General features: G+C 49.9%; 1 protein-coding gene across 4 annotated transcripts in view; it reads left to right on the forward strand.

Moving 5' to 3' along the window:
• Positions 1 to 4,869: 4,869 nt before the first annotated feature.
• Positions 4,870 to 15,205, forward strand: part of IFT43 (intraflagellar transport 43) — a 47,680-nt gene continuing 37,344 nt past the window's right edge. Inside the window, exons 1-2 of one of the 4 annotated variants that reach the window (XM_075427277.1) lie at positions 4,870 to 4,939; positions 5,531 to 5,620. In XM_075427277.1, coding sequence (XP_075283392.1) covers positions 5,540 to 5,620 — 81 coding nt within the window. In that variant the 5' untranslated portion in view covers positions 4,870 to 4,939; positions 5,531 to 5,539. Of the gene's footprint in view, positions 4,940 to 5,134; positions 5,253 to 5,530; positions 5,621 to 15,205 lie in introns of those variants that run through there. The other 3 variants (XM_075427274.1, XM_075427276.1, XM_075427275.1) reach the window with 3 other exon arrangements.

The raw sequence follows: 15,205 nt of genomic DNA on the forward strand, positions 1-15,205 counted from the left end.
CTGTCCGAGGGAGGGGCGGCGGCGTTGCGGGCCCCGCGAGGCCCCGGGGCCTGGGGGAGGTGGCGGGCGGTCGGGGCGAAGCCCGGCGGCCCCGGGGGCTGGTGGCCGCTGGAGCGTGGAGGAGGCAGCGGCCAGGGCAGCCCTGGCCGAGGGGAAGGGTCTGCTCCGGGCACTCGCCGCCCTCCGAGGGGCCAGGGCTGCCTGCGGAGGCAGAACGCCGACCCCGGCCGAGGTTTGGCTCCACGACCCAGGCCCATGCGGGCTCCTCTGCCCCAATAGCGGGCACCCGGCTCCCTCCGCCGTCCCGCTGCGGGTCCGCGGCTGGAAGCACCGGGCACGGTGGCAGGGAGCCCTCCCTCGCCTGCGTGTTCGAGAGGATGGAGCCTCGTCGGCCTGTTCCCTGCAGCTCTGAGGAGAGCGAACGGCGGGCGGGTCGCAGTTCACCCGCTCGTTGCTTGGGAAGAGGAATTTGGGTTCCTCGGTGGAGCACAGATGTAACCAGACCTAGTGGCTCCGAGATGATGGCAGGCGAATTGCCGCTTGGAGTGAGGTGCAAAGTCTGAGCGCTGTGTCGTTAACCGTCCATGGAATATTTTTATGTAGGTTGGGATAGAGGTTTCTAGAGCTCCCCAGGCGCTTCTGGAATGAGTTCTGGATGCGTTTCCACTCTGCGACCTCCTCTACCCGGCGTTGGGTTGGAGGTCATGCTAAATGCGGTGGAACTGATTGCTTCGGACCCCAGTAATCCATTTGCTGCCGTGCCGCGTGGTGAGTTATTAGTTAAGATGGAGATGCGGACAGGAGTTATAAAAGATTACTAGAGGAGTTCTGCAGCGGCTGGTCCCAGGCCCAGTTTTCGTTAATGATCTTGGCATGCCAAAATGGATCTCCTAATGAAATTGGCTGCTTGTCCGAGGCTGGGAGGCATTGTCGATACAGGGGAGGACCAGGCTGGCCTAGAGGCGGGAGGGGGGCAGGCGATTTTTGATGGCTGAGATGGTGGAAATGGGATGAAATGCACCGGTACAAAATGTGAGGTTGTGTCGTTAATGGCGGCGAGCAGAGTGTTCTGTTGCCGGTTGACAGCAGGAACTTACCGCTTAGAAACAACAGCAGAGAAGTACGGTGTCGGTGTGGTGCCGGTTCCAGTACTGGGCCACTCGCTCTCTGCCCTGGGAGCTGCTCTCTCTGGGTTGAGAAGAGGTGGGGAAGCTCCATGGTCTGACGACCGCTGGAACCGCCACTGGTGGCTGCGAGCAGCGATCGCTCCCAGGTTGTGTGTCTTGGACATGCTGGAGTCCAGCGGGGCTGAGGGAGAGCCCGACGGGGCTACTGAGCGTGTGAGCATCGAAGGAAATATTTCACACTTGGCACACTTGTGGTGCCCAGCGACAGGACAAGGAGCAACAGGGCACAAACTGAAGTAGAGGAAGTTCCGTCTGAACATGAGGAAGAACTTTTTCACTCTGAGGGTGACGGAGCACTGGCACAGGCTGCCCAGGGAGGTTGTGGAGTCTCCTTCTCTGCAGATATTCAAGACCCGCCTGGACGCAGCCCTGTGCAGCCTGCTGTAGGTGACCCTGCTTTGGCCGGGGAATTGGACTAGATGACCCACAGAGGTCCCTTCCAGCCCTGAACATTCTGTGATATGCTGTAACCCTGCTGGGGGTTCGACAGCCTGAGCCGGGGCCGATGTAACGCAGACAGCGCCTGTTCTCGTGGAGATCAAGGCAAATGCGTGGGCCTTTTCTGCCTATCCACGCCCCTTCCACCTTCCAGAGGGAGGAACCTCTTGTCTGAAGCTTTGCAATCGTTAGGAGATTTTGTCCTGGAGCCCGCACAAATAACAGGATATTTGCGGTTGTTTCTCTCCTCCAGAAACCCTTAGAGATGGGGTAAATACTTCTGGCACGTGCGCAGGAAAAAAAATGCAGAAAAATTAAACTGAGGTGCTTGGAGCTGCCAGCGTGCCACTCCCGTGGAGCAGGCTACGGAAGCAGCCTTTGCCGAGCGCTTCGCTTCCCAGTGGAAGCTTGAGGTTTTCAATGAATCAGCCCATGTCGAAACCGGGAGTCTGGCTGTCCGCCTGACGTGAGGACTGGGGGAGGAAGAGAGGCGCAGCACGATGTCACTGGTTGCTACTGGAACGGCTCTGCATCCCGTAAATCCTGCTGCTGCCAGAGAGCCGCTTAACAAAACCTTTGGCCGCTCTGAAGAAGGGGGTCGTTGTTCTCTCCCGCAGCAGTGCTACCGTGTGGGCTTTCCGTCGTAGCTGTGGCTGTAACTACGTGCGTGTGCCCTCCCCCGAAAGGTGGTCTAGGGCAAGAAGCATGTGGGAGAGCTCAAGTGGGATTGTTTTCCCAGACTCTCCCAGCTTTGCATTGGATAGAAGGAGGACCAGACACAAGCTCTATTCATAGGTGCAGTCGAGGAGTAATCAACAGCAGACAGCACTAGTGGGAGGCTCTGTCAGTCCTGTTCTATGTGATCGGGTTTGGGTTGAAACCAGGTGGAGAGAGGCCATGCTCAGGTGTGAGAACTTGTCTGTGAAAGGAGTGCTCGTGCAGTTCCTGCTGGCTGTTCAGATGAGAGCGGATGGCAGCAGCGAGGACGAAACTGAACAAGTAAGGCAGGCTGAGAGCTGAGAACACACCTGAAACCGTGCACTGGCAAGGAGAAACCCTGGCACCATGGGCCTGAACTGGGCAGGGAGCAAGCACAGAAAACGGCTTTAGACAGCCACAGCAGCTCCAGACGTTTGTCCTGTTAACGGCCTCCTCAGCGGAGTGGGGCTGCTCTAGGGCCAGGATCGAACACTGCCTGCAGCACCACCAGTGGGGCAGGGGAGAATTAAGCTGTTCAGAAAAGGTGGCCCCAACGTTTAAAGCAAGCAAGATCCATTTCAGCCACAACATGAAACAATGGATGGAAACTCTTCCTCCCCCATTGCTCTCCCTACGCGGGCAAAAATGTGTCAGGGTGGGGGGCAGACCCCATTCCGACGAATGGAGGAGTCCAGAGAGACTCCAGGCAGGGCAGATTTCAGGTTTCATTCTTTCTGCACGTCTGCTCTTCTCATCAAGCATCCCTGAAGTCAGCAGTCAAAGTTCCAAGGCAAGGCTCCATTCCCCAAGTGCTTCAATGTTTTCTCTCCCGCCCGTGGACTGCACCCTCCTTCAACCGGCCGGAGACTCCTGCCGCCGGGGTGGGCAGCACGCAGCCCCACAGGTCATGGGGGGAGCTGGGATGTGCTAGTGGGGCGGTCTCTGGGATGGGGACCTGGGGGAATTGTGAGGAGGGGCTTGGGGTGGGGGTGTGTCAGTTCTAGAGGAGTGAGCCCACACGTCCTGCTGCTTCGTGATCTGTCCACCCCAGGTGGCACCCTGTACGGCTGGCAATGCACGCCTACCCAAGGATCCCCGCCCCAGGGATGCCCTCCTGCTTTAGCAGATGTTGCTCTGGACACTCTCACGCTCCTCCTAGGATGCTCTTTTCCTGATCAAGAAGGTCAGCTGTAAGTGTACGCTTGTACTCAGACATCCTGCAGTAGCTACTGCAGCCTGGGGGCTGCAGACCCCTCCGCCTCCTGGTACCTGCGTGGCTGCATTGCCGCGGTGGCTCTTCGGAGGAGCGGATGGGAAGCGGAAAGTGCCGGGTCATATTCCCACAGTGCTGGCGGGGAGGTGTGGGGCTAGGTGAAAGCTGCCCACTCTACCTCATGAACACTTGAATCCATAATTAAAAGAGAAGAACAAAGTATCTGGATTTAATACAGCCTGATCAGCCTGGCTTCAAAAAAGGAAAATCACGTCTCACTTACTGAACCTTGAACATGTCAAGGTTTGTAAAGGGAGATAGTATCTTTTATTAGATCAATTGATATAGCTGGAAAAAACAGACAAGCTTTCAGGCACAGAAACGCTTCTTGTATATTTTTTTCCAGCTATATCAGCTGGTCTAATAAAAAGTTATTACCTCTGCCCACAAATCTTATTTCACTTAATCCTTAGATCATCACAGTCACAGCACAACTACTTGAAAATGTCAGTAAGGCATGGAAAAAAGGGGAGAATTATGTGATGCTATTTATTTAGACTTCTTAAAGTTCTTCAGCCAGGCCATGCGCTTCTACTAAAGCTAAGCAGGTAGGGAGTGAGATCTGGTGCCTTTAGTAAAAGGTACTCCCAGAAGGCTTAAAACTTTAGGGTTACACAGTCAGTTTTCATCATGGCAAAGCGTTAACAGTGTAGTTTGCGATGTAGTACAGTCCTTGACTGTAGCAGCAGAATAAATGGGTGACAATTATTCAGGCTAATAAGGATCGGTGAAGATTGTGAGGAATGTCAGAGATACTAGAAAAATACAGGCAAACAGACAAAGCACTGGAGAACTGAATGTTTATTCAACATGGGGAGCTCAGCCCAGATCTGTTCATGATTTATGTGTACATCTGTCCAGCCAAGAAAGGGACCAGGGGTCGTTTTATGTAGCTCGGTGGTAATCTCCGCACCGCTTACGCTTGAGAAGCATGTCTGTGACGATCGCTGTGCTTACACTTGATCCCTGGAGCTGCCTCCGCCGAGCGCTCTGGGGACTGGCAGCCCGGTCTGGAAAGCAGTGTTAGAGAGCTAAAGGGAACTGGGGAGAGTGCCAGGAGCGATCCGGACACTTGGCAAAACCCTCTGCGAGGAGACAGACCTACAAGGCTGGGACTGTCTGCCATAGTGGGAACTTAAAAGAGCGTTTACAGTAAGGAGTTGGAGAGGATGGAGTGGCAGGCTGTTATTAACCTGCCCTGTTTCACTGTACGTGAAATTAAAAACTGATAGAAGAGTACTTACACGACGTATCGTGCTGAGAAACTGTGGCACCGCTGTCACCATTACTCAGGCCAAGCTTTCCAGACTGCTAACGGGGCTGATGTCTCTACGGCTACCAGGTCTACCCAGCGCTGCGCTCCTGCCGGCTGCTTGGCAGAACACCCGGCTTGACGAGGCGTGCGGCCCGCTGCGCCGGCCGCTGCGAGCGGGGCTGCCCGGCGGGGGCCGGGGCCGGGCGCTCAGCGGCGGCTGGGGGCAGCGGCGCAGCCGTTGCCGGGGCCGCGGGGGCGGGCTGTCTGCCGGAAGCACCGGCGGCGGCGGCGGCGGATGGAGGCCGCGCCGGAGCGAGCGGAGGCGCCGCGGCGGGGGGGCGCCGCCGGGGTGAGCGGGCCCGGGGTGAGGGGGAGACCGCGCTGCCACACGCGGCGCCAGGTGACCGTTAACGGCCGCCTCAGGGCCGGGGCCCGGCCCCTCAGAGCAGAGGCGCGGGGTCTTTAGCCGAGCTGGGGGAGCCTCGGGGCTGGGCTCGGCGGCGGGAAGCGGTGCCGCCCGTCCGCTGGGGGATGGAGGGACGGCGGGGGGCGGCGGCAGGCCAGCGCCTGCAGCCGGTAGTGCCTGCGCCTCCCGTGGCGTTTCTCCCCCTGTCCTGAAGCAGCCCGTGTCGGTAACCCCGTGCCCTCTGCTCCTTTGCTTTCCCTCCTGCGCTGCAGGTGCTAAAGATGGGCCGCCGCACCCGCCAGGACCTCTTCCCAGATGAAAACCTCAGCAGGAAGAATGCCCCGTCTGCTTCTCCGGGAGAGGTGGGTGTCCTGGCAGGAGAGCCTGCCTGTGGTCCTGCTGCGGTCCCCAGCGGAGGAGTCTTCGCTGCTTCCGAGAGTCTTTCCCACGTGGCGTGCTCTGTCCTTCGAAGTTTGTCCGCCTGAGTTGGGACCCCTGTGACTGCCCTGTCCCCTTTCCTTCTGTTGCCCTCTGCGTGACGCCACGTTTTCACACAGGGTCGTGCCTGGGGCTACGGCCCCTCACATGAGGCATTGAGAGTAGTGTCAGACAGGACTTGGGGCCTCTCCCTCCTGCACATGCGTCTCTTCCGCGGGAATTAAAATGTGAGCAGGCATGCCATTTTGTGACCAGTTTCGCCACCGCCTGTGGTAGCAAGACAGAGTACAGGTAAGCGGATGCCTTCTGCACTTTGCTTTTGCTGGAGCCAGAGTACAGTATCTGAGATGGTCAGTGTCAAGTCTGTGTAGTGACAGTCTTTGTCCTTTCCTCCCTGCGCAGGCTGCAGAGGTCATGCTAGGAGCCAACTTTGCAGTGTCTGAGACTTTGTCTTGTGGGTAGTAACAGACAAACTCAGTGCCCACTGGGCTTTGGGGAAAAACTTTTGCTCAGAGCGTGTTCTGTCAGTACACCTTCAAAAGGCAGAAGATGGTCTGGAACCCCTCTTTCACAGGAGAGTGAGGCAACATCCTCAAATACCCGGAAAGATGATATCGGAACCCTTTCGATTCACTTGCTTAGCTCTGCAGAATGCTCAAATTTCACTTGGAAGTTTGCTCTCTCTGATGTTACCATGGCTTCTCCACAGGCAGCTCCTGCTGGAAGAAGCACCTATCAAGAAGTGATGTACAGATTTTGCTCCCTGATACCTTCAGATGGACGAAAGGGTCATCAGACTTCCATCTTATTGACAGTGATATTTGCTTAAATGAGATGATGCTTGTTTTTTTGCAATGCCAGCAGTGGTCTCCAGCATGCTGTATTCTTGGCTTCGTTCAGTTGTAAAACTGCTTTGCTCTGCTGACCGCCCTGGCACAAACGGTGCCTGAAGCTACTGTGGTCAGAGCCCTGGGAGCTTCTTTCTTGGGAGCGGCTGCTCCTTGATCCTCTGTGCTGTGACAAAACTCTCCTATTACACCGAGTAGTTGTGTCCCAGCTGTCTGTGCTGAAATGGTTTTGTGGGAGGTATTTCCTTGGAGTCCCTGCAGTGCTGTTGAGAATATATTGTTATGGCTTAGCTTGCGGTAACACCCTATGGAACAGGCTTTTATTTCTGGAGAAAGTGTGCTCTTTTCTCTTGATGGGCATAGTGGAGAATCATCTCACACCTATGCATTCTCCCCTCCCCGGGTATGCTGTAGGAGTTCAGGAGGGGTTCTGGGAGGGAGTTTGCAGAAGGCGTAATATAAGAAATTGAAATAGCCATGGGCCTGGCAGGTAAAGAAAGTCTTAAAGAAACCAGCTGGTGGTTTATGTGGGTGTGATCGCTGGTTAGCCTTGAGATAGGGTGGCTCACTGTCAGGCTGTTCTTGTACTGGAACTGGCCATCCCCGTTTGTGGACTGATGCCCTGGTTAGGAATAGACCAGGGCGTGATGTAGGGGTCCAGCTGACTGACTGGAAATTTACTGCAGTTGTACTCGGTGCATCTCACATCGTAGCCATTCTAATATCTATGGAGAGATCATAAAGGCTCCAGTCCTTGGGCACCCCTGGAGAGGACTAAGAAATGGTTACAGTCTTCTGTTTGAAAGCAGCGAGCTTTTCAGCAGCAGAAGGGTGAGGGCTTCCACGCCTTACAAGATTCAAATATGTTATTACTGGATCTTAACCACCAGGAAGAAACGTTTCTGTCAATAGTCTCCCTTCAGACAGTTCTTTGTTGCTAAGTGTTGCTGTTAACTGAAAACCTTGGAGCTACTGGAGAAGAGACAAAATCCACTATAAATAAGCCTCAGCCTTTTCCTTTGCTCCAGAATTGGAGGCCTCATACGTGATCATATTTGATACCAAAATGAGCATTTAATAGAACTAATATTGTTTTTCCCTTCACCCTAGATTGGCAATCGCCTTTCACTTTTCTGGAAGCTTGGCCTTGGCTTGCCTCCAAGTGGTGGGGTCAGCTGTTACAATGGGTGTCTCATTCAGGCATCTGGTCATCTTGAAACCTTTTCAAGGAACCTTCCCAAAAGAAACGCAAAATAAAAAAACCAGTACTTTTTTTCTGGAACTGGCAGTAGTGGAGGAGGCCTCATGTAGTTTATTTCAGCATAGGAGATTTTATTCTTATTACTGATTTTGAAGACAAAGGGCTTTGTCTTAAACCTCTGCCATATTCACACCTTCATGCGCAGTTTCACATTCAGGATGGTGATTCTGTCCTCGGTAGTTCCTTGGGGTTTTAAAACTGGTTTAAGTTTCACCCTGGCTTTTTTTTTTTTTTTTTTAATTCGATGTCAATCCACCCAGTTTCCACCCAGCTCAGATTTCTGGTATGAACATACCATTTGTCCTATTGTTCTGGTCTTTTAATGACACTCAGAACCACCCAGGAAGTGTTTTTCAGTCAGAGCAGCTTGCTTGGAGGAAGCAAAAGTACCTGTCTATCCGTGTTTCAACATTTGGGCTTATTACAAGGAAATTCACTTCCATGGGTGAACAACTTGTTTAACATAATTAAAAAAGATCTTTGTTGTGAAATCAATAGGCAAATCATCTGACTTGGAGCATAGATCTTACGGGATTACTGCTGATCTCTCCTTGACCTGGGCTCTGTATTGCGAAAGAGACTCCCAACAATGGTGCATATCCTCCACTGTGTGTCTTCTCTCACAAATGTGTTGTTAAAACCTCCTTCCCTAGAGCACAACTGTGATCTCTTGTGCCTTATAGCCTAATATACTTCCCCCAAGCTCTATGAAAACAGTATGATATCTTAGTATCTTTTCAACTCCTGTTGTGCGTATGTATCTCCCACAGCAAGTTCCTTAACTGTAGTGGTGTATCTGTAATTCCTCTGCCCAAATCTCTGTTTGATAACTCCCATTCCTGGGTAGAAGTATCTGCATTAGCTTCAAATTTAGACCTCTGCCTCCTCCAGGGGCTCCCTACGGGTCACAGAGCTCACAGTCTGCCATCTGACGTGCCGAGCATTCCTGCCTGTGCAGAAGGACAAGCACTAACAATGCTGCAGCTATGCGTTATGTCATGAGGCAAGACGGAACATGATTGTTTGCTGTAATTGGTGCAGTCAGCATCCTCCTGCAGCAATGGCTGTGCGTCTTCCTGGCCTTTAGAGCTCCTTGGCAAATCGGCAGGCGCTTCTTGGGCACACCGGGGAATATGCTGTAAATGGGAATTCCTAGAGATAAATCTGCTTGCTGCCTGCCAGAGCTCCACATTTCAAACATTCATTTTTGGAGGGGTAATGTATCCATTTTTCCATTGGGAGGCCTTTCCCATCCTCTGGCTTGATGTGTTACTTTTTACTCATCTTGATGCTATCAAGTTTCTGACAAAATGGGACAAACTCAAGCTGGCCATGTTATTTGTATAATGGGAGGAGGGGCAGACCGTATAATGAGATGGATTGAAGGTCTTTGCTGTCCCATCCTACCCGGACTTCTGGACACTTTTATAGAGTAAAAGTCAAACATTTTTCCTGGCTCTAGCATCACTACGTCCAACAGCCTGAATGCTGGCTTGATGACATCCACCAAAAGAAGCTGTTTGGCCAGGTTTGGAGCTCTTGAGGAGACTGGTTTGGGAAGCTGAGTGGAAAAGCCCTTTTTTTGAAATATATCAGCAAAATTTTCCTTTTTCTGTGTCTCCTCTCAGCAAGAGTGAACTATTTGCTGTTCTGTAAGAAATTAGTATGCAAAAATATTTTAATGTTATCCTGCTTCCACAGTCTGTTTTCTCTTCATCCTACAGTGACGGGATTCCCTTGGGACCTTGTTCAAGAATTCCCTGGGTTTCTGCCTCTTACAGTCTCAGTGTGATATTCTGTGTGTCCCTCTGGCAACACTTGTAGATTCTTTGAGTGGAGACTGCTTTAATAGGCAATATGTCAGCCTAAAGGATGAGGATTTTCCAGGCTATGTTGAGAATATCTCCACACAGGTACGACGGGGTCACTTTCACTTTATATTAGGGTTTGTCCAAAATCATCTAAGTTTGCTGCTGGCTCTCTTCCCCACGTTTCACCAAAGCCTGTGGAAAGGCTCTGTGCTTTCACTTCTGAGAGTATGTTCTGCTCTTGTTGTCCTACCTGATATTTGTAAGCTTGCCTACGTGGTTGTGGTCCTTGGGTGACAGTTAAAAAGTGAAAAAGTGAATATTTCTGTGCTGCAAAAAATACCTTATTCGGGCCAGGTTCATGTAGACAGGCAAAAGCTTCGACCATCTCCACTGCATATTGGAAGGATGTTCCCACAGGTGAATTTTGCAGAGCAGCTGTTTGGACTTCCACCACCCAGCTTACAAACACTCCTGGCAGTGATTCTTTAGGCTGATATCTAGGCATAGTTTGAATAGGACTCTGGTTATCTAACCCAAGTGAATAAACAGCTGCAAATCAATTGCTGAGGGTGAAATCCACGTGGAAGGTTGCTCAAATAAGTGATTATTTAAATACTTTTCCAACATGTGTTGTCCAGCTGGATTTCCTTCTGTGCTACTGCAAGTCCTGTACCACTTGGGCTCTGTACATCCAGAGGAGCTTGGGTCATGTTGGGCCCCGCAGCAGCCTTTCTGCTCTCGGATGTGGGAACAAACGGGTCCCTGACTGACAGATAGACACTTCCAGCAGATTTTACCAGTTAGGTGACTGTGATTTCATTTTTGCTGCTCACTGATATGGACAATTCTGTACCCCAACTGCCCTAACCTGCATGTAGCCTTCCTCTGCTCCTGTCAGGGTAAGACTGTAAGGCCAGATGACAGTGCAGACACTAAGTGGACTCGGATACCAAGCCACTTTCATCAGAGATATTTCCATAATTTATTAATCACATGGCTTCCCTGTTCCACTGGAGAGATGATGCAGTCCAGAAGAAAAGTCTGGTGGGTTACTGTAATGGTTCCAGCCATCCAGTGCCTACTCCTGGTGCAGCGTCATGGGAACCCTAGATTCTCTTCCTGAGTAATTCTGAACACTGTCATGTCTAGGGTTGCGTACAGATTACTGGATTCTTAATTGCTTCCTTCTTGCGTTTGGTGCCTAACAACTGGTTGTCGCCACTCCTGGTGCTGGCAGTCTGCTCATCAGGAAGGTTCTCAACCAGTTTGCAACTTTCACAGTGATTAACAGGCTGCTTTCCTTGAGTTACTCATCTACCCCATAACTCAGCTACTCCCTTATACCATAGGGTTAGCTAAAGTTCAGCTACTAAAGCTAACACTGTTGTCAGCTAGGCCATCTTATGCCAGCTGCTACCGCTCCTGCTCCCAGTGGAGGGTCTGATCTTGGCTTGAGAAGCAGTAGCTCCTGGCAGAAGGGCTGCAGCCTGCTATGGTGTATAACTGCCAGTATGACTGGTCCAACATCGTTTCAACTCTCTGGCATGGCTGCAGAGCCTATCCATATAAATATTTCTAGCGTCCTACACACCTGAATAATTTGGGTTTTCTCATGCTATAGTGAGAAGGAACTAAGTCTTCTCTCCTCACACTCTTGTTTTTAGTTTTTTGGGTTTTTTTGTAGTATGTGTTTCAAGGGTCTGATTGCTAGCAGACTTTCCTGCCATTGCAGTCAAACAGGCATGCTTTATAGTATCATAGCTGGTGTATGCATAAATGACTGGGTATAAAATCTCACAACGGTGGGATCAACTTCGTACTTTGTTCAAGTGAATAAGGCTGCAAAGCATGTGCTGTGGGACAGCCATTCACGTCAATCTTCAAGCTATTTTGTGCAGGCTTCCATAGTTCTCCCTTTTAATTTCTTTCTCTCTTTTTGCCTCCTGATCCTTCTAGGATGAAGACACTGAGGAAAAGGTTGACCAAGTAAGACTAGAGGCTTTCTAGGTAGATGCTGGCTCCTCTGAAGGGTACTAGAAGGACTAACCTAGTCATGTGTCTGGAGACTACCTTAAGAGGGGACTCTTGTAGTGGAGAAAAAGTCAAAGTTTGCCTCAGATATGGTGCCTTTCCTGCATCCTCTATTCCTATTACTGACAGTTTTTTTAATTGTCTTTCTAACAGCTGCTCTTATCAGCTGCTGCATCTTGTTCTGAGGTCACAGATGTGTATGTGGCCGTTGGAAAGATACTCTATTTTCATTTAAAAGTCAGGGCAGCAATTGGCTAATAGAGTACAAAACCTGACTGAGCCTAGATTTGCTGTCCAGTATGGTTAGCTTGCTCTCATAACATGAAAACTTGTCCTTAAGCATTATGGAGTCTTGCTGGTGCCCCAGAGGAGAAGGCTAGCCCGTAGCAGCAAGGATGCGTGCCTTTGTATTTTCTAGGAATCTTTCCTTTTTATTGCACCGGTACTGGAATGCTAGTATCTGTGGTTAATAGGATGGCATAGTGCCTCTTGCCAGGCCCCTGTCGTACAGAGGAAAGGAATACACATATCCTGCAGCAAAGCTAAAATAGGTCTCAACATTCACTTGGCATTAGAAGCCAGGGTGGTGCTGTTCAGAACAACCTGAGAATCAGTAGCTGTTCCTGTTGAAGTCTTTGGGGCTAATAGTCTTGCACTCTTCCTAACCATGGAATTGGTATTGCCCAATTTTTCCTGGCTAGAGTTGCTCTCCATATACGTTAAACAATTAAAGTATCCTCTTCTGTACTCTTAATTCCTTCTGCTGAAGCATCAGCCTAGTAGTGGTAGCATAGTAGATTCATTTGTGAAATTTAAGGCCCGGAAAAGAAACTCATATCACCCATTTCATTAATTCTGGCCTCAGAAGAGTATGCTCATCATAAGGAGTCAAGACTATTCAGATTAGCTCAGTTTTCTCTTGGTAGTGCTAGAGATGATATTGTAGGAAAGATCCATTGGGTTTATTTGTCAGTGATGGATGGCTCAGGACTGTGCCCAGAGCACTTTTCCATTTATCAGGCAGAGACCTCGCACTGATGGGTATAGTTTTGAGAACTGGTTACCCAATAGAATTTTTTCCTAATAATTGATCTAATCTCCACCCCCGCCCCTCCAATTCCCCACATCTCCCCCCCGGAACCAGTCCTTAGAGTCATTTCACTGGAACTAATTCCACCTCCATACAGTGCCCTAAATCATTGATTCCCAAGGTCTGCTGTACTGAGTCGTGGCTGGTCATATGCTACAGGCGCCTTCTTGCTCCTGGCTATTAAATTTCATTAAAATAACTAAACTGATGTGACTCTTCCACATGAGCAGTTGTTGCTTCAGGGATGTTATGCAATGGTGCCTGGCAAGGAGATTTTCCTTAGTATGAAGTGATCCCTGCTTTGAAACCCCTCTTGTTTGGATAATTCCTGCACCCTTTATTCAGGCTTATGCTCTTAAGCATCATAGTCACACTTTATAGTATTTTTCCATTTGTAAATGCCTGTGAAGGGCAACAAAATGGTTAATTGAGTGTTCAGAAATCTGATTGATCAGTAAGCTGCTTGTGACTTATAATACTATATGCTTACAAACTTCTATTAATTGTATCGTGAGTCTCTTCCAAAACAATTTTATTAGTGGAACTTAATACTGTAAAGTGTTATCCAGAACTTGTTGCAGTATATTCCTCCCTCAGTCATTGCCTGGCCAAGCTGGAATACTTGGCTTCTTGTATCATTTGTCTGAAGTTGGCCCCTTCGTCCCCCTGATGGCTCATGTAACCCTTCTCTGAACTCCCTTTGGGCTGTTCTGAGTGTTACCATCTGAACTCTTCCTGGATTTGGTCCCTTTCCTCTTGTGTGCTGAAGATAACTGTGGCTGCCTGAATGCTAGCAAACAGCCCCATCTGGGCTGTCCGTGTGAACGTACCTGAAGTCCTGCCCTCCAGGCATCTGTCTGCTCTGAGACTTGTTTTGCGTCCCCTGGCAAACCACTCATCTTGGATCTGAATTTTTGCCAGTTGAATCACTCATTTGGCTGCACCTTCCAAGGCTGCCTGGAACATTTAGCCAAAAGCTGTAAGGCTGATCAATCGTATAATAAAGGGTGTTTACTAATATCTCAGCTAATTTGCAGAGGCAGAATAGGCAGGAGGAGTATGAACATGGCTGTGAGCCAAGATTTTGCTGGGTTCTCTTCCTGGCTTTGCCACAGATGTTTTTGAGGGGCCTTGGAGAAGTCCCTCCTCTAGTTTGTTTCAGTGTCTGTCTGAAAGGAGGGCTAGGGCTTTATGCAGGAGAACTGTGGGGATTCCCTAAACTCAGATCCACAGAGGGATTTAGATGCCTTATCCTCATTGCAAAATCCACAGCCTGTGTTAGGTACCTGCGTAGTGTGTAGACAATCTCAGGATGAGCCTTTGGATCTATTAAGGTGGTAAAGAGTGGCTGGGGACTACAGTGTATCTGAAACCTTGTCCTTCTGTGGAGTTCTGGTACCATTCTGAGAGCTCTGGGAGCACGTGTCGCTGCACCAGCAGTGAGTGATCCTGATTTCCCCCCATCCTGTGTTTTGTAGCCTTCAGCAGTGGAGCAGCGCTTTTCATTGCTTTCGGGGACCTCAGGGGACTGAGGTGTTCATTTCAATGTTGAAGCCACATGCTTTATACATAGACAGTGGGTTTAAGCTTCAAGTTTCCTTTCCAAGCTGAAATATACTGATTTTAGTCTCCTCTTCCTCCTCCTAAAAGATGTATCAAGTAACGTTTCCCACCTCCCTAGAGAATACTATATGTAATAACAAAGCTATGAGCTGTTCTGGGTCTGAGAAGGCTCTCGATCCTTTCTCCTGAAGCTGCTCTGCTTTGCAAAAGGGAACTGAAAGAATTTATAGGCTGCAGGGAAGGACTTCTAACTGAAGGCAACAACGTTTGAGCAGGAAGAAATCTGTTCCAGTCCTAATGAGTCCAGCTGGGACCTCATTCTTTAGCTGTGCTTTGGTAGACATGCTATCGGTAGTCTCAAGATCCTTCATGGACTAAAAAGGGGAGGGCACTTGATTTCTGACTCTTAACTAGGTGGATGCTGACCTCTGTGCTTTAAGGCAACAACTGGAGAGAGGATTTGAGGATCTGACCTTTCCAGAGGGGGTAAACAAGTCCTTCTGTAGTTCTAGTTCCCAGTACTTTTAAAACACTTTTGGTGAAAAAAGGGCTGTTGCTTTTTAGGTTAAGACCACGTGTCAAGAACAATTGTTTTCAATTAATGTTTGTTGGACGAACAGCTATCAGAAATGTTTAAGTACCTGAAATGTGAAGCCAGTTGTGGACTTAACATTGCAAAGTGGCCCAGTTTGGTGGAATTGTTTGAGTGAATGTGTTTGCATCCTAAAATACAGTGCAAATGATGCAGAGATCCCCCAGTGACAAGCAACCTGCTCTCTGCCTGGGGAGGTACCAGCTTGGTTACCAGAAGTACCTAAAGCCAGGCCATTTTCAGACTCGAGCTGACTCACATGGATCCTGCTTGCAGGTGTGTCTGCACCTGTGGTGTAGACATGGCCTGGGGC

This window comes from Opisthocomus hoazin, chromosome 7 (genome assembly GCF_030867145.1).
Source record: "Opisthocomus hoazin isolate bOpiHoa1 chromosome 7, bOpiHoa1.hap1, whole genome shotgun sequence".
Classification (NCBI taxonomy): Eukaryota; Metazoa; Chordata; class Aves; order Opisthocomiformes; family Opisthocomidae; genus Opisthocomus; species Opisthocomus hoazin.